Source organism: Bos indicus x Bos taurus, chromosome 16 (genome assembly GCF_003369695.1).
Source record: "Bos indicus x Bos taurus breed Angus x Brahman F1 hybrid chromosome 16, Bos_hybrid_MaternalHap_v2.0, whole genome shotgun sequence".
In the NCBI taxonomy this organism is placed as follows: domain Eukaryota; kingdom Metazoa; phylum Chordata; class Mammalia; order Artiodactyla; family Bovidae; genus Bos; species Bos indicus x Bos taurus.
Genome location: NC_040091.1, coordinates 41,337,029 through 41,355,455, shown reverse-complemented (window position 1 = coordinate 41,355,455; position 18,427 = coordinate 41,337,029). Strand labels below are relative to the sequence as shown.

The 18,427-nt window shown below is 49.3% G+C and overlaps 1 protein-coding gene across 8 annotated transcripts; it reads left to right on the top strand.

Annotated features, from left to right (window-relative positions):
* The first annotated feature begins 493 nt into the window (after positions 1-493).
* On the top strand, positions 494-18,347 carry FBXO6 (F-box protein 6). 8 transcript variants are annotated; one of them, XM_027564889.1, is made up of 8 exons: positions 517-619; positions 3,413-3,546; positions 9,932-10,117; positions 13,555-13,849; positions 15,928-16,054; positions 16,570-16,665; positions 17,582-17,717; positions 17,945-18,347. In XM_027564889.1, the coding sequence occupies exons 4-8, from the start codon at positions 13,585-13,587 to the stop codon at positions 18,116-18,118; spliced, it is 798 nt and encodes a 265-aa protein (XP_027420690.1). In that variant the 5' UTR covers positions 517-619; positions 3,413-3,546; positions 9,932-10,117; positions 13,555-13,584; the 3' UTR covers positions 18,119-18,347. The 8 variants fall into 8 exon arrangements, with proteins under 8 accessions (XP_027420695.1, XP_027420690.1, XP_027420694.1 ...); XM_027564895.1 differs by lacking the exon at positions 517-619 and adding an exon at positions 692-801 and having other exon boundaries at positions 15,928-16,033; XM_027564888.1 differs by lacking the exon at positions 517-619 and adding an exon at positions 695-801.
* Positions 18,348-18,427: the final 80 nt, after the last annotated feature.

The following is an 18,427-nucleotide window of genomic DNA, read 5'->3' as shown; positions in this document are numbered from 1 at the left end:
AGGGATTTAACCCAGGTCTCCAGTTCGGCAGGAGGATTCCTTACCACTGAGCCACATGGGAAGCCCCTGAAGTAGGTGCTAATTATTTATTGAATAGAGAAAGTGAAAGTTGCTCAGTCGTGTCCGACTCTTTGCGACCCCATGAACTATACAGTCCATGGAATTCTCTAGACCAGAATACTGGAGTGGCTAGCCTTTCCCTTCTCCAGGGGATCTTCCCAACCCAGGGATCAAACCCAGGTCTCCCACATTACAGGCGGATTCTTTACCAGCTGAGCCACAAGGGAAGCCCTGAATAGAGAAAAGAATTAACTTTATCTTAACAAAAAAACACAGAGTGGATTACCTTTGAGTTAATTGAGGGCTACCCGAGAGATGGTAGGAGCCAAGCTCAAGGCCAGAGTTTCAGCAGTCTCCCTCCAGACCCACTTCGCTCCCGGAGTCCAGGGATCCCGGGTAGTTGTCTAAGGAGTGGCCCCAGAGGGGAGGAGCTGGGTCAGGAGGCTTCCCGGGAAGGAGGAGAGAAGGTCAGTCCCCGCCGCTGAGCCGCCCGCCGCCTAGAAGGGAACGCTTGAGGCCTGGAGCTCCCCTGACGCGGCCCCAGACTCCCTGGCACACGGTGGGTGAAGGGGTTCCGGCGCTGGGTTGGCGAGGTCTAGGAGCGGCCCAGAGGGAGGCGGCCGCAGCGCGGCGCGGTGACGCAGGCGCGGGGCGGGGCGAGAGCGCACGGCACCTAGGAGGCCGCAGGCTCCAGGCCGATACCGAGCTCCGGTCCCGCGGAGCGCTCCTTCCCGTGCCCAGGTCTCAGCCCAGCCGGGGGACGGGTAGGGGGGCGACAGGCGCGGGATGGGGCTTGGATGTCAGGCGCTGCGGGTCTCTGGTTCTCCCAATGTTGACCGAACCCGAGAACAACGTCACTGGCGGGCCGACACCCGCGGCAGGCGGAGAGAGACGGAGGGAGCCCCTTCCGGGCGTGGCGGGGCGTGGCGGGGGCGGAGCCAATCGCCGGGGTCTGGTCGCTGTGGCGCGTAATCCCTCGCCTCCCCACCTGGCTGTCCCGGAGCATCCTAGGCTTCCGGGGCCATTGCCGCCTCACCTCCAGAGCAGCACCCTGGCCAGGAGACAGTCTAGGGACTCTGGTCATCGTCACGCCCGCGGGGCCTGGGACGAGGCCAAACTTACCCAAGCCTCAGCTTCCGCTCTCCGAAATGGACTTAGTAACAGGGTCTCAAGGGGTTCTGGGGAGAGTCAATGGAGAAAAGGCTAGTGCGTGGCTTCTGGACTGGTACGCAGGAAGCCCAGTAGGTGCGAGAGGCTGCCTCCTAGCGCTGATGTAGACGTTTCCACTTAAAGAGTGCCCCAGGATGACCTTCACCCCCCCCACCCCCCCCCCCCGCTACCCCCTCTGCAGTCAGGCTTTGGGAATGGGGTTCAGTAATAACATGGGTTGCCATGCCCTCCCTCAGGGGATCTTCTCGACCCAGGGATCGAACCCGCGTCTTTTATGTCTCCTGCTTTGGCAGGCAGGTTCTTTACCGCTAATGCCACCTGATGTTAGTCGCTCAGTCATGTCCAACTCTTTGCAACGCCACGGACTGTAGCCCACCAGTCTCCTCTGTCCATGGGATTCTCCAGGCAAGAATACTGGAGTGGGTTGCCATTTCCTTCTTCAGGGATCTTCCTGACCCAGGAATGAAACCTGGGTCTCCTACATTGCAGGCAGATTCTTTACTGTCTGAGCCACCTGGGAAGCCCAATATCATGGGACCAGACTTTGGACAACAGGTTAAGACACTTCTAACTTGGAGATACAACCAGTCCATCCTAAAGGAGACCAGTCCTGGATGTTCATTGGAAGGACTGATGTTGAAGCTGAAACTCCAATACTTTGGCCACCTGATGCGAAGAGCTGACTGATTTGAAAAGACCCTGATGCTGGGAAAGATTGAGGGCGGGAGCAGAAGGGGACAACAGAGGATGAGATGGTTGGATGGCATCACTGACTCAATGGACATGAGTCTGAGTAAACTCCAGGAATTGGTGATGGACAGGGAGGCCTGGCATGCTGTGGTTCATGGGGTTGCAAAGAGTCGGACACGACTGAGCGACTGAACTGAACTTTAAGCCCAGGGACTTTTATTTGGCCTAGACAATGCTTTTAGAAGTTACCAACTTTTAAAAATCGACAGATTTCATGTTTAAAAAAAAATGTTTAAAATTTCTCCTGAAAAATGGGAAGACCTGGCCACAAGGAGTATTTTTCCATCATTGCCCAAAGGACCAGGGGACCATAGGAGCCAGGCTCGAGGCCAGAGTCTCAACAGGAAACTAGGGTAGAGGTCTAGGGAGTGGCCGCGCAGGACAGGGGCTAGGTCAGGAGGACTCTTTGCCTTCCCAGAGGGAGGAGGAAGCAGAGAGAAGGTGAGTCCTTGCAGGAGCTACATGTACCTTGTGGTGGTGGTGGTGGTGGTGGTTTAGTCACTAAGTTATGTCCACCTCTTTGCGACCCCATGGACTATAGCCCACCAGGCTCCTGTCCATGGGATTTACCAAGCAAGAATACTGGAGTGGGTTGCCATTTCCTACTCCAGGGGATCTTCTCGACCCGGGGAAAAGTACTTTATTTATCTGTTTATTTTTTTCTCTGCTGCTGCTAAGTCCCTCTAGTTGTGTCCGACTGTGCAACCCCATAGACGGCAGCCCACCAGGCTCCCCTGTCCCTGGGATTCTCCAGGCAAGAACACTGGAGTGGGTTGCCATTTCCTTCTCCAATGCATGAAAGTGAAAAGTGAAAGTGAAGTCGATCAGCCATGTCCGACTCTCAGGGACCCCATGGACTGTAGCCCACCAGGCTCCTCCGCCCATGGGATTTTCCAGCCAAGAGTACTGGAGTGGGGTGCCATCACCTTTTCCGATTTTTTTTTTTTCCTCTAGGATTAGTAAAATGCTTCTTCCTGGGCAGGTGCCAGTGTGCCCACCCTCATTTTTTATGGGATGAATGTGTTGAGAAGACTGTGAACAGTGTGAAAATTAATAAAGGGAAACTGATAGTACAATCCCAGCATCAAGAGGCATACTGGGCATTTCTGGCAGAAAGTGACAATACTGCTGCAAACAGAAAGCAAAAAAGATCTTCTCCTTGTTTGGCAACAGCTCAGCCAGTGAGAGACTAACAACTCAACCAATGGCAAGCCATTATGCTTCCAACTCCTAGTATCTTCCAGTGAATTTTTTTGTTTATAACAGCCCCACCCAACTTTCCCTTCTCCTCTATAAAAAGAGTCCCTTCTCCTTTACCGGAGTACGACTTGTAAATAGCTTGCTGAAGTTGCATAGCCTGAATTGCAGTTCTTTGCTGCTCCAAAATAAACCGGTTTTGCTAGTAAAAAAAGTGACCATTTTACTGTTTTAGGTTAACTTACATGGAGGTTTCACTGAGATCCAGAGAAGATCTTCCAACAACTCCAAGGCTGGTGAGCAAACAAGTGCCGCAACTCAAGGAACCCACTGGGCTCACTACTTTCTTGCCAGCCTGGCAGTTTGAGGGTAAGTTTTCCTCCTGGATCCGAGCTCCGCTCTTTCTGCAGCTCTCCAGGCTTTATTTGGGGGCTTCCCTAGTAGTTTCAGACGGTAAAGCATCCGCCTGTAATGCAGGATCCCCGGGTTCGATCCCCAGGTCAGGAAGACCCCCTGGAGAAGAAAATGGCAACCCACTCCAGTATTCTTGCCTGGAAAATCCCTATGGACAGAGGAGTGTGGCGGGCTACAGTCCATGCGGTAGCAGAGTTGGACACAACTGAGCGACTAACACACAGGCTTTATTTGGAATCAGTTTGAAGGCACCATCCTTTTTTATTAAGGCCTTGTTTGTCTGTGCATACTCAGTTAGCCCTTAGGCCTCACTCCATGTTGAAATCAGACTGTTCCTAACTGTGCTAGCTTCCAGTCCAACTACTTTTAGAACCAGGCTTTTCCTATTGAAACTGTGCTGATATTTGGCCTGGGGGCTGTTTAAGAATGATTCTTTTGCTCCAGAGAAAAAGCCCTGAAAAATGGGATCCTAGTTATACAAAAATGTTTTGACGGTGTTCCCCTTTTCAGGGACCTGAGGCAATTTTATGTTAAAAGAAAAAAAAAACCTACTGTCTCTCCTTGTAAGCATTTTTAACTAAATGGACCAACTGAAACAGATGTAATTTAGAACATCAGTGACCAACGTAGGAAACTTTTGAACTCCCCAGATTTCCTTTCTTAAAATTGTTCAAAGTAACTGAGGCAAACATTAAAGACAAAACAGTTTCTGAGGCCTTTTTTCCCCTGCCCTCTCTTCTTCGTCTGTGGATGCTGGCTCCCCAATGCTCCCTTGCTCTGAACCTATCGGAACATGCTCCTTAAAGTCAATCTTCTGAGGATTGAAATAAATCCCAGATTACCTATGTTCCCTGGACCAATTGTGAGCCATAGTTAAAGCGTTTCCTAAAGTAACTGAGGATCCCCCATAGGTTTGCTGGAGATTTTAATACAGTTTTTCAAACCTGCCAGTCTGGTTGCTCAGATTGATATCAATCCATGTGCTTGTTGGTGAGTGTCAAGTAAGCACTGGATGAAAGTAGCCCCATGGGAACATTCTGGAAGGGTTTTAGTAGAGCAAAACCCTACCTTTTGGCAAGAGGCTAGAACACTCATTGAAAACCTCCACTGAGCAATGACAGTAGCTTTTCCTAAGCCTGTTGACTGGAACGAGATGCAGCCTTACACACAAAAATCTGATGATTATTCTGTTCATGATTAGTCTAACCGACTTAAGGTTAATTTTTTAAAATATATGTATTTTATTGACATATAGTTGACTTACAGTGTTTCAGGTGCACAACAAGGTTGTTCAGTGATACAAATACACATATTATTTTTGAAATTATTTTCCATCATGTGTTATTACAAGATATTGACTATAGTTCACTATGCTACATAGTAAACCTTTGTTGCATATCTATTTTTTAATTAAAAATCTAGCATTCTATTCATACTAAGTCAAACAAGTGGAATCAAAATGTCATAAATTTTTCAGTTAGGCAAAAATGTGTAAGTTTTCTAAAGTATATATAATACATATTTGTATATGTATACAAAAGCTTTTCTACTACACTTGATAAAGGCTTGAGAAAGAACGTCAAAAAAAAAAGAGATGGAGATATTGGAGAACATAAACTAGATGAAATGGGAACACTGAATATGAAATAGAAAAAGTGAAACAAACTAGATACAAGTAAAAGATCATCATATAGCCCAGTTGTTTTTAAACAGTGACTGCCCATTAGAAGCATTTCTGGTGCTCTGGAGGGAAAAAGCAATCTCTGAGCATTTGTATGATTTCAGGTTATTTTTAAAGAAATATTCAACTTCCTTCGGATGTTGAGTCCCCTTGGGTAACTGTTACTTCCATGTTTATTAATGGACTGGACTGGGATCTTTTTATTTTAGTTAAAAGCATGAGAATGGAATGGGAAACTGTGTCCACTCTTAGATTCATTTGGTAAATCAGATTACTTGCTTCCTAAATGAGCCACCAGAAAGAAAGGCCTCTAAAATTCTTAATCTTCAGCTCCAGCAAGTGAAGGTCCCTAAACAGATCCAAAACCTTCTAGTTTCTGGTATTGCAGAGAATCAGGGTATCAGAAAAAAGATTTTTACCCATTTAAGCATTTCAGGAGCTTTCAGTCTTCTCATCACGTCTCTCATCAGCCTTTCCAGTATCCTTCTAATGCCCAGTGAGAGGGCTCCAAGAACTACAGGGGCTTTTCCCAATCCTCCCTGTTGATCAGCTCGACAATCCCACTGCTGGGCATACACACCGAGGAAACCAGAATTGAAAGAGACACATGTACCCCAATGTTCATCACAGCACTGTTTATAATAGCCAGGACATGGAAGCAACCTAGATGTCCATCAGCAGATGAATGGATAAGAAAGCTGTGGTACATATACACAATGGAGTATTACTCAGCCATTAAAAAGAATACATTTGAATCAGTTCTAATGAATCAGTTCTAATGAGGTGGATGAAACTGGAGCCTATTATACAGAGTGAAGTAAGCCAGAAAGAAAAACACCAATACAGTATGCTAACACATATATATGGAATTTAGAAAGATGGTAACGATAACCCTGTATGCGAGACAGCAAAATGCGAGACACAGATGTATAGAACAGTCTTTTGGACTCTGTGGGAGAGGGAGAGGGTGGGTTGATTTGGGAGAATGGCATTGAAACATGTATAATATCATATAAGAAACGAATCGCCAGTCCAGGTTCAATGCAGGATACAGGATGCTTGGGGCTGGTGCACTGGGATGACCCAGAGGGATGGTATGGGGAGGGAGGTGGGAGTGGGGTTCAGGATTGGGAACACATGTACACCCGTGGCGGATTCATGTTGATGTATGGCAAAACCAATACAATATTGTAAAGTAATTAGCCTCCAATTAAATAAATCTAAATTAAAAAAAAAAAGAAAAGAAAGAAACATCTCTCCAGATTAGGAAGGAATTTCTGTCCTTACTGAGAGCAGAGCCACACTCTTGGAGCTCAGCCCCACTGCAGAGAACTAATACAGTTCAGATAGGGGATCTCTAATAACCTTCATCAGGCTCCTGTCTCCAAGCCTTCTCCCTTTTGTTTGGGCCTTTTGAGAGATACACACCCATTCTCTTAGCTCCTCCAACTCCATTCATTATTAGGTTAAGGCTTCTTGGAAGAGTATTATACCAGAATTTCTTCCTCCCAAAAGGTGGAAATAATTCTAGAATTTGACACTAGCCATCAAAATAGCCAGCCAGGTAAATGAAAAGACCTTTTGACATCTTTTATTTGTTCTGTGTCTAACACTACAGGGGCTGATTCTGGAAATACCAATTGTTTGTCCCTGATCAATCAACTACCACCCTCCTTAAGGGCCAAATCTCAAACTGATACTGGCAAAATTCACAATGTACCTCCATTAAGATTCAAATAGATCCCTCTAAACTCTCCAGAATTAATCAATAGTCTATAAGTAAAAAAGCCCTTCAAGGTGTAAAGCCCATAATAGAAGATTTCAAGGCTCATGGTCTCATTATCCATTGCAGTAGTCCCTGTAATACCCCTATTTTACCCGAGGGGTAAAACCCAGGTGCTGAAGATGGCTTGTCCAGGACCTCCAAGCATCAAACACTGCTATCTCTCAACACCCAGTTATTCCTAACCCCCACATGCTACTGACGTCTGTTCCCTGTGGAAGCAAGTTTTTCACTGCGATTGATCTATGCATGTATTTTTCAGTACTCCAGTTGATAAAACTAACCGGTAATCTTTTTGCCTTCACCTGGAATGGACAACAGTACACCTGTACAGTGATGCCCCAGGGTTTCACAGAAAGTCCTTACTTTTCACATTTCTTCAAAGCTGATTTAGATGATATAAAGTTTTCTACAGATTCTCCTTTGTTAAAATACATAGATGACTTGCTCTTGTGCTCTCCTTCTCAAACCTCCTCACAGGAAGACAGCATTCACTTGCTAAAACTTTGAAACATAAAGTCTCCAAAGAAAAACTGCACTTTGCTCAATTTCAGCTTTGATATCTAGATCACTTGATCTCAGAACAGGGACTATGTTTAGATCCAGATAGGCTCCATAATGGCTTCCTAGGTGGCACTGCTGATAAAGAACCCACCTGCAAATGCAGGAGATGGAAGAGATGTGAAGTTCCATCCCTGGGTTGAGAAGGTCCCCTGGAGGAGGGCATGGCAACCCACTCCAGTATTCTTCCCATGGACAGAGGAGCTTGGCAGGCTACAGCCCATAGAGTTGCGAAGAGTCAAACAAGACTGAAGTGACTTACACTTGCACAACAGGCTCCATGACATCCTAAACTTCCCCAAATCAAAAACTAAGCACCAGTTATGAGGCTTTCTCAGCTCTCTAGTTACTATTGAAATCAGATTCCAAATTTCTCTCTATGGCTCAGCCCTTACGTGATTTATTAAAAACCGGTAAAGTTGACTCCGTTAATTGGACAGGTCAAGATGATACAGCTTTTGAAGACTTAAAGAAAATCTTAATGAGACCACCTGCACTTGAACATCCTAATCACCAGCTTCCCATTTTCCTCTTTGTGTATGAGAAGGCAGGGACTGTCCTCAGACCACTCACCCAAAAACATGGGGACCATCATCGACCTGCAGGGTTTTGTAGCCAACAGCTGGACCCTGCGGTGCAGGAATACCTCCCCCCGACCTCCACCCATGTCTCAGCCATTCCTGCCACTGCCCTCTGCTTAAGGCCACTGAAGAGATAACCATGGGATTCCATTCAACCACGTTTGTACCCTAGGTAGTGGAAGCCCTCCTGAATTCTCATCCACTCAACACTTTTCAGTCAGTTGCCTCACCTCGTATGAAATCCTTTTGCTGACTGCTCCCCACATAACCCTTTCACATTTACTAACTTCAGCCCAGCTGCTCTTCTCCCCTCCTTCACCACGAAACCCCTGCACTACCTGACCCTCACAGGTCACTCTTTGACTCCACATAATCATTTAGAGGAGATACCTCTAATCACTGCAGATTTTTCATGGTTTACTGATGGTCCTTATTTAAAGGGAGAAAATGGTAAATACTGTGCTGTATATGCTATTACAACTCCTTTTGATATTGTTGAAGCAACACCTTTGTTCATTGTTCACTGGCTAAATCCTGTCTGACTTTTTGTCACCCCATGGACTACAGTATGCCAGGCTTCCCTGTCTTTCACTGTCTCCCAGAGTTTGCTCAAACACATGTCCATTGAGTCAGTGATGCGATCCAACCATCTCATCCTCTCTTGCCCTCTTCTCCTCCTGCCCCCAATCTTTCCCAGCAACAGGGTCTTTGCATTAGGTGGCCAAAGTACTGGAGCTTCAGCATCAGTCCTTCCAGGGAATATTCAGGGTTGATTTCCTTTAGGATTGACTGGTTTGATCCCCTTGGAACATCTTTACCTATGGCTTAATTACCCTACAGGTTGAACTATATGTTCTCATGGAGGCTTCAAAGTTTAGCCAAGGCAAAACTGCTTACATTTATACTGACAGTATGCCTTTGGAGCAGCCTATGACTTTGAGATAACATGTGACCCCCTGGACTATAGCCTGCCAGGTTCTCCTGTCCTTAGGATTTTCCAGGCAAGAATCCTGGAGTGGGTTGCCATTCCCTCCTCCAGGGGATCTTCCCAACCCAGGGATCAATCCTCCGTCTCCCATTTACCACTGAGTCACTGCGCAAGTCCCCACAGCTGATAAAAAGAGATATATTTTAATATTGTGTGTGTTAGTCACTCAGTTGTGTCCGACTCTTTGCAACCCCATCAACTACAGCTCGATAGGCTCCTCTGTCCATGGGATTCTCCAGGCAAGAATACTAGAGTGGGTTGCCATTTCCTTCTCCAGGGGATCTTCCCGACCCAAGGATCAAATGCAGGTCTCCTGCACTGAAGGCAGATTCTTTACCATTTGAGCTGCCCGAGGAGCTCAGAAAAACAAAAATCTAAGTACATCAGCTACTGGAATACTGGAGTGGGTTGCCATGCCTTCATTGAGGGGATCTTCCCAACTCAGGGATCAAACCCAGGTCCCCTGCACTGCAGGCAGATTCTTTAGCAGCTGAGCCACCAGGGAATCCCAAGAATACTGGAGTGGGTAGCCTATCCTTTCTTCAGGGGATCTTCTCAACCCAGGAATCAAACCAGGGTCTCCTGCATTGCCTGCAGATTCTTTACCAGCTGAGCTACTATGAAGAACATTGCTCTACCAGAGCATTGTTATTTTTAATGGAAGCAATTAAGCCTTTATTATAAAATCTTCTTCATAGTGTGCTCTTGGGAGATGAAGACCTTAAGTATCACACCTTTCAACCTAGAGATTTCATCTATTGGAAAAGACACCTCAAGAAGGACTCTCTTCAGCCTCCCTGGAAAGGCCCCAGCTGCTGCTAACCTCCCCTTGTGCTGCCAGACTCCAGAGAAGAGACTCTTGGATTCATGTGACGCATCTAAAGAAAGCACCAGACCCTGACTGGACCTGCACACCATCTGGTGACCTGAAGGTAAAGATTTCCTGGAATTGAAGCAGATGACATGCAATGAGGCGGCTTGCCCCAGATGTCTAGACAAGGCCTGTTAGAAGGTTCAATATTCACAGATGTGACTGTCTTTCATCTAGACTATAAAACTGACCCTGGATTCTTAGCCAGTTGAGTCTCTACATTTGCAACCTATAATCTGTACCACTGATGAAACATCTGATTCCAAAGATTTTCTTGGAGATAACAATACTGTCTAATTACTCCATGTTTATTCCTACACTGTGTCATTCCAAAGTTCTTGTTAATTCCTTCAGTTTTGAGCATAACTTTGCTTCCCAGTTGGCACTAGTGATAAAGAACTCACCTGCCAATGCAGGAGACAAAAGAGATTCGGGTTCAATCCCTGGGTGGGGAGGATCCCCTGGAGGAGGGCAGGGCAACCCACTCTAGTATTCTTGCCAGGAGAATCCCATGATCAGAGGAGCCTTGTGGGCTACAGTCCATAGGATCACAAGAGTTGGACACAACTGAAGTGACATAGCAACAAATTGCTGTATTCACTCTTATAAGATACAGACTTTTAGATAGGAAATTCCTGAGAGGTCTCCTCCTGGCCACCCATCCCCCTTGATACTTAAATGTGACCACAGTGGGTATCCAATATGTGCACTTTCCCTCTGACATAGGACAAGACACTCAGGAAAGGTCCTTCCTGGCATCCAGGGACAAAAGGTGATTGAATGCTAGTTAAAAAAACAAAAAACCCTGAGTCTTGATCAGGGATGCTCTTGGAGAAAGATCTTGATCAAAAGGGAGAAATGTGAAAATTAATCAAGGGAAACCTTATTAAAATGGACTGGGGAGGACAGAAAGGGGAGTACTTGACAGTCAATACACATCCCAACAGGAAGAATCAATACAGATCTCCAGCAGGAAGTAACGCTACTAGCGCCAGCAGAGGGAAGAAAATTTTTCTCCTTTCCTGGCAACAGCTTAGCCGATGGGAGACTGTCACAACTCAGCCATTGAAAAGTCACCATATTTGGAACTCCCAGTTTCCTCCAGCAAGCTTTATAACTGTCCCTCCTGACTTCCATGTCTCTTCTATAAAAGAATTCCCTCTCCTTTGCTTGGGCTTCCCTTGTGGCTCAGCTGGTAAAGAATCTGCCTGCAATGCAGGAGATCTGGGTTCTGGCTTGGGACGATGCCCTGGAGAAGGGAATGGCTATCCACTCCAGTATTCTGGCCTGGAGAATTCCATGGACTGTATAGTCCATGAGGTCACAGTCTGACACGACTGAGGGACTTTCACTTCACTTTCTCCTTTGCTTAAGAAAATTTACAAGTGTTTCACCAGTTGTATGTCCCAAATTGCAATTCTTTGCCAGTGTTAGTGTTAGTCTCTCAGTTGTGTCTGACTCTTTGTGACTCCATGGACTGTACCCCACCAGGCTCCTCTGTCCATGGACTGTTCCAGGCAAGAATACTGGAGTGGGTTGCCATGCCCTCCTGCAGAGGATCTTCCCGACCAAGGGATCGAACTTGGGTCTCCCACATTGCAGGCAAATTGTTTACTGTCCAAGCCACCAGAGAAGCAGTTCCTTGCCACTCCCAAATAAATCTCTTCTGCTGGTAAAATATCCGGCTGTTTTATTGTTTTACGTTAACAACTGCTTTTTTGGCCAAAGTCACAGTGGAAAATGAGAAGTCTCCCCAGTGTCCCTACATGTGGGAGGAGACTATTCCCTCCCCCCACCGTAAGCAGATAAGGCCTGAGTGATAGTGGCTACAGGCCCACCCCACCCCACACTCTGAGGGAATCCCCTTAGACAGCTGGATAACCACGACCCCCCCAGGCAAGATTCAGGCCAAGGTGGTGACACCACTCTAATTTTCCCAAACCCCTGTGCAATTCAGGGCTTCCTTGGTGACTCATTGGTAAAGAATCTGCAATGCAGGAGATCTGGGTTCGATTCTTGGGTCGGAAAGATTCTCTGGAGAAGGAAATGGCTACCCACTCCAATATTCTTGAGTGGAGAATCCCATGGACAGAACCTGGCAGGCTATAGTCCACGGGGTCACAAAGGAGAGTCAGACATGACTAAGCAACTAAACTAGAACAAAAGGGCTAATGATGCTGTGGAGCACTTCTCGACCAGCCTTGTGCTCAATGCTTTACTTGTGCCCACTCAGTCCTCCCAGCCCTTTTGAGGTCAGGACAGCTACTACCTCCATTTGGGGCAGTGAGAGGGATTACTTTCCCAGGACAGGGAAGCCTGGTGCGCTGCAGTCCATGGGGTCACAAAGAGTTGGACATGACTTAGCAATTAGACAACAATCTTCCCAGATAATCATTGAAGACCACAACTAAAACACAAGCAATCTTATATCTTCACCCTCAATCTGCTTTTCAGTTTCTGGGCATTTCAGAGTGATCTGAAGCCCAAGCCAGAACTGTCCGGGGGTGGGGGTGGGGTGGGGAACCTCCTTAAGGGGATATTTATCACATTCGTTTTCCAGGCTAAAGTGAACAATTTGGGGAGAGGAAGTTTGTTATCTCGGGACTAGCCCATTACTTAAGTTGTGAGCTAGTCTGTGGATGCAATAAAGATTTTATATTCTAACGGTGAATTCACAGCATTAAAATATCACTGAAACCTTTTGCAGAGCTTACAGACAACAGCATGGTCTTGGCAAAATCTTACAGTTCATCAGGCCCACCAACTAAAAATTAAGCCATTAATTTTTAATGGGGGGATGGAGCCTCTTAAAAAATTAGTCCCTGAAGACTTTATCGATATTTTTGCACTCTTTCAAATGTGCATAACATGTGACCACTTTATTGTGAGGGTCTACCGTATACTAACGTGTGTGCTGCTAAGTCGTTTCCGTGGTATCTGACTCTGTGCGACCCCATAGACGGCAGCCCACCAGGCTCCCCCATCCCTGGGATTCTCCAGGCAAGAACGCTGGAGTGGGTTGCCATTTCCTTCTCCAATGCATGAAAGTGAAAAAATAAAGTGAAGTTGCTCAGTCGTGTCCGACTCCTAGCGACCCCATGGACTGCAGCCCACCAGGCCCCTCCGTCCATGGGATTTTCCAGGCAAGAGTACTGGAGTGGGTTGCCATTGCCTTCTCCGCTAATGTGTGTACTCAATCGCTAAGTCGTGTCCGTTTGCAACCCCATAGACTGTAGCCCGTCAGACTCCTCTGTCCCTGGGATTTCCCAGGCAAGAATATTGGAGTGGGTTGCCATTTCCTTCTCTGGGGGATCTTCCTGACCCAAATCCATGTCTCCTGCGTTTCCTGCATTGGCAGGTGGATTCTTTACCACTGAGCCACCTGGGAAGCCCACCGTGTACTAGAAGGGGGCTCAGATGTTTCCTGGCCTGGGTTCCTGGGGATCTGTGGGGTCCACCTTCCTGGTCAGAGCTCATGACCAGTGTTGCTCCCCACAGGCCTGTGTGTGCACCTCACCCCCCGCAACCATGGCCCTGGTCAGCATCAACCAGCTGCCCGAGAACATCCTGCTGGAGGTGTTCATGCACGTGCCCGCCCGCCAGCTGCTGCGGAACTGCCGCCCCGTATGCTGCCTCTGGCGTGACCTCATTGACCTCGTGTCCCTCTGGAAGCGCAAGTGCCTGCGGGAGGGCTATGTCACCGAGGACTGGGACCAGCCTGTGTCCGACTGGAAGGTCTTCTACTTTCTGTGCAGTCTCCGCAGGAACCTGCTTCGAAACCCGTGTGCCGAAGGTGAGCAGGGGCTGCTTCCCTCCCTTTCCTGAACCTCAGGACCTTTGCACTTGCTGTTCCCACACTACCTGGACTGTTCCCTCACCCCCCTGCCCCAACACTCACGCTCCCTTGGTCCTTCTCATCCATCAGATCTCAGTTCAGAGATGTGCCCTGATCCTGCATCTGAAAACAGTGTCCCCCACCTCTGTCACATCGCCCCATTTCCTTCCTTCATTGCACTGATCATAACCTAGAATTACTCAATCTCTCGTTTTTTTTTTTTCCCCTCTGCTACAAATTTCAAGTTCCTGGGGCCTGACAGATCTTGCCACTTGGCACCCTGTGCCCACATAGCAAGTGCTCAGGACACATTGGTTGAATGAATGAGCATACACCCGGCCCCCCTTCCCATCTAGTTCAGTCTTTGCTGCCTAAGGGCTATGTGCAAGCTGGCTATGTACCTGGTCTGAGTCATTATCTTCCTGTCACCTCATGATACAGAGGACGAATTTTGAGAGGTGACTACGATCACGTGGTTTGAGGCTCCAGTTTTGCTTATGTTCTCTTATATTTGCCAGGGTTTGTTTATTTTTTTCCCCTTTGTTAGCACCTTCATTTCATATCAGGCATCATGCTTCCTGCTGGGATATAGCAGCAACTGATTAAGAGGCCTAGTCTGTATGCTTAGAACCCTTTTCATGCTTGTTTTCTCTCTCTGTTCTCACGAGCATCATGTAGGTTAGCCAAAGAAAAAAGGCAGGGTCCATTTTATAGATGGGGAGTATGAGGCCCCCCCAAGATGAGTGTCTTGCCCAAAGATCTAGAACTGCCCAGCTTCTGGAGTCTGGTCCTGACTACTAAAGTTCCTCAGCCCCATAGACAGCGCCCCACTCAGTCTCCTGGCCTGCCCCCAATTCTGCTCAGAAGCTGCCTAGCAGGTCCAGGCCACCAGCTTGGCTCATCCAGCCCTGCAGAGCTGGCCACCCAGCCTTGCTCAGCTCTCCCAGTGGGCCTGCCCTGGGTAGTAGCCCAGCTCCTGGATTTCTGAATTCTTCCGGTTCTCTGCTGGGGGGCCCCCAGGGAACCTGGGGAATAGATGTGGGCTCCTAGTAGAGGGAGTAGTGTAGTAGTGTTAGTCGCTCAGTCGTGTCCAACTCTTTGCGACCCTGTGGACTATAGCTCCCCAGGCTCCTCTGTCCATGGGATTCTCCAGGCAAGAATACTGGAGTGGGTTGCCATTCCCTTCTCCAGAGAATCTTCCTGACCCAGGGATTGAACCCAGGTCTCCTGCACTGTAGGCAGATTCTTTACCATATGAGCTCCAGGGAAGTCCTAGTAGAGGGAACAAAGGAATAATTTGGAAAAGCTCCCCTGGTGATTGTTCTGGAAAGCCTGGAGAGGAATCACTGTTTCGGGGGAGACAGAAAGGACAGCCTTATGCCTCCAAACCTACTCTGCCAACCTGGTGGGGAACCTGTCCACAAATACACAGTTACTACACAGCACCAACCCAGAGGATGCCCGGACCCCGAGTCCTCCGTCCTGCCCAGGGCAGCAGGTTCCCACCACCCACCAGCAAACCCCCCTTGGATCTCAGTTCCGTAGTTGACCTCCCAGACGTTGACTTCAGGGGGACTGCCAGAAAGTGGTCTGAGGTGGGATGAACTCACCTCTAACCGTTCAGAACAGAATTACCCTCACGGGCCCTGCGTCATTCAGTGGTTTGAGAACTGAAACTTGGGTATTTCCCAGAGCCCCGCTGGCAATATGGAAGTGAGGAAAGTTTGGTTTAGAATTTCTGCTTATACTGTTTTTTTATTTTTTGCCACCAGCTTCACGTCAGGAATTTAGCCGGTCAGAAACAAAGTGGGAAAGTGGGAGGGGAGGGTCCCAGATCAGAGCTGATGTGATGAGCACAGGTCGGAATGTGGAGCAGTGGGGGGTGGGTCTTTGCAGGGTGGCTTCAAAGTGGCGTGGGGGGCATGCCTTGAGATCTGAGCCTCCCCAACTCCTGCCCCGCCTCCCAAGACCAAGTGGAGAGGGCCAGACTGAGCATTCACACAAGGGATCTCCCTGGGGCTTCTGTTTTTTCCTAGAGGATATGAAATCCTGGAAAATCGACTCCAATGGAGGGGACCAGTGGAAGGTGGAGAGCCTCCCCGGAGCACACGGCACAGGCTTTCCTGACTCCAAAGTCAAGAAGTACTTTGTCACGTCCTATGAGTAAGACAGAATGAGTCGAGAAGCTGTGTGGAAGGAGGAGGGTCCAGACACCTGCCAAATCCCAAGGCCTAAGTGAGGGCCTGCCCATGAAGCTCCAGGGAGAGGGTTCCCAAAACCAGCTCAGGGTCTACTGCTGCCTAGAGCAGGAGTCAACTCAGCAGCCACGTTAAGAGACAGCAGGGGTGGAGAGCAGATTGAGGAGGCAGGGAGCCTGTTTTGGTGGTGAGGCTAAGTCAAGGGAGATACAGGCTGTCCCCAGTCTAGGGACCTGAGTTTACAGGTGCCCTCCTTAGGGTGCTGGGAGACTGGGCCTAAGGACTGGGATGGATGCAGCCCAACACAAGTGGGTCAGGCTCCCCGCATGTTCCCCACGGGGCTGCCAGGAAGCAGGAGCCAGAGTCCACAGCAGCAGTGACTGGCCCGCAGTGATCGAGCGGGGACTGCTGGGTCCCTTGAACTACCCCCCTGGGTCCAGGCCATGCCTGCAAACATATGCCTTTCCCTTTGCTCCCCAGCATGTGTCTCAAGTCCCAGATAATAGACCTCAAAGCTGAGGGCTACTGGGAGGAGCTACTGGACAAGTTCCGGCCGGACATCGTGGTTAAGGACTGGTGAGTGGGGGCCCCCACCTGAGTCCCACACTCCGCAGCCCTCCCTCTTTTCTTCCTGAGATCCCCTGTAGGGAGTGCCTGCTGAACCCGGCAGTGTCCTGGGGCACGGGCTGCCCTCCTTCCTGCTGACAGAGCCAGCACTTACTCATTCAACACCTGCCTCCCACCACCACCACTGCCCTGCACCAGTAGATTTTAACCCCAGTTTACAGATGGGGAGACTGAGGCCTACAGATGTGTTGTCACAAACAGGCATGGGAGCAAAAGATACCAGAACCCAGCCTCCTTGGACCTCACAGATACTCACATGCCTCCTTGCCTGTCTGCTACCCCTGCCCCTTTAACCGTTCATCCCACGACTCTATCCCAAGCTCCTGTTCTGTGCCCAGTGCTTTGCAACACTCTGGCCTGGCTCAGGGCAGAAGCTGAGCCCCAGTGCCAACCAGGCCCACCACTCTGAGGGTAGAGGGTGGGGTTTGAGGTGTGCAGAGCTACAGAGGTTTCGGAGGATACAGTGGGGCTGACCAGAGGCTGAGCTCTGTGTCAGCCCCATCACACAAGCCCTCCCTCCCAAACCTCCATTAAAATGTACAGGTGACACACATCTGACAGCCCAGGCCTTTATCTCTGTAGAGAGCCTGTTGCTTTTTAGGTTGAAAAAAAAAAGATTACATTGAAATCTCCACTGGAACACCCAAGAAGGTTGTTGCCCCTTTTCTCAGATGGGCTCATTGAGGCCCAGAGCAGACTGTACTCCAACGGGCACAGTGGGGCACAGGGAGCACTGCAGCCACCTGGGCCTCATGGGCAGAGCAGGGCAATGAAACTCGGGGCCCCAGTTAATGGGCCTGCTGGTTGCCTACTTCCAGGGCCACCTGTCTTGGGGTCCCTAGTCCTGAGCCCCGCCCTCCCACAGGTTCGCCCCTAGAGCAGATTGTGGCTGCACCTACCAGATCCGAGTACAATTGGCCTCGGCCGACTACCTCGTCCTGGCCTCCTTCGAGCCCCCGCCCGTGACCATCCACCAGTGGAACGATGCCAAGTGGACAGAGGTGAGGCCTCACCTGCTTGCCCCTCGCCACCTGCTTCTCCCAAGGCCAGGATGGCAGGAAATCAGGGGCAGCCCCAGGGCCCAGAATGCCCCAGTCCACTGCCTGGAGCTCCTGCCTTCTGGCCGGGAGGCTCTCCCTTGCAGGACCTGGCTCCACCCTTCCCTTCCTCAGCTCAGCCATCATCACTTCTCCAGTCCTAGTGATTGCTCTCTCTCCCCTCCCCCCAGGTTTCCCACACCTTCTCGGATTACCCTCCAGGAGTCCGCCACATCTTCTTTCAGCACGGGGGCAAGGACACCCAGTTCTGGGCAGGCTGGTATGGGCCCCGTGTCACCAACAGCAGCGTTGTCATCAGCCACAGGGTGACCAGGAACCCGCCCCACGCCATGGCGCAGCCCTAGACCTTGCCGGGGCCAGAGGAGGCACCCCACCTTCCCTCCACACTCCATCTCCATAAGCCATCTCTGACTGTCCTCTGACAGCCATCCATCCGTCCTCTGCCTGGGCTAGCCGAGTGCCAAAGGTCCCTTGCAGGCAAGAGCTGAGCCTGTAGGGGGCAGCCCCAGCCCTGACCTGGGCTTACTGTCACATAGCTCTGACTTTTTGTTGTAATAAACGTTTTCAGCAGAACTCGCCTGGGACTGGGGCCAGGGGTGGGGCTACAAGGTCCTTGGCACTTGGGCAGAGAAGCAGCCCCTTCCCTCCAGATA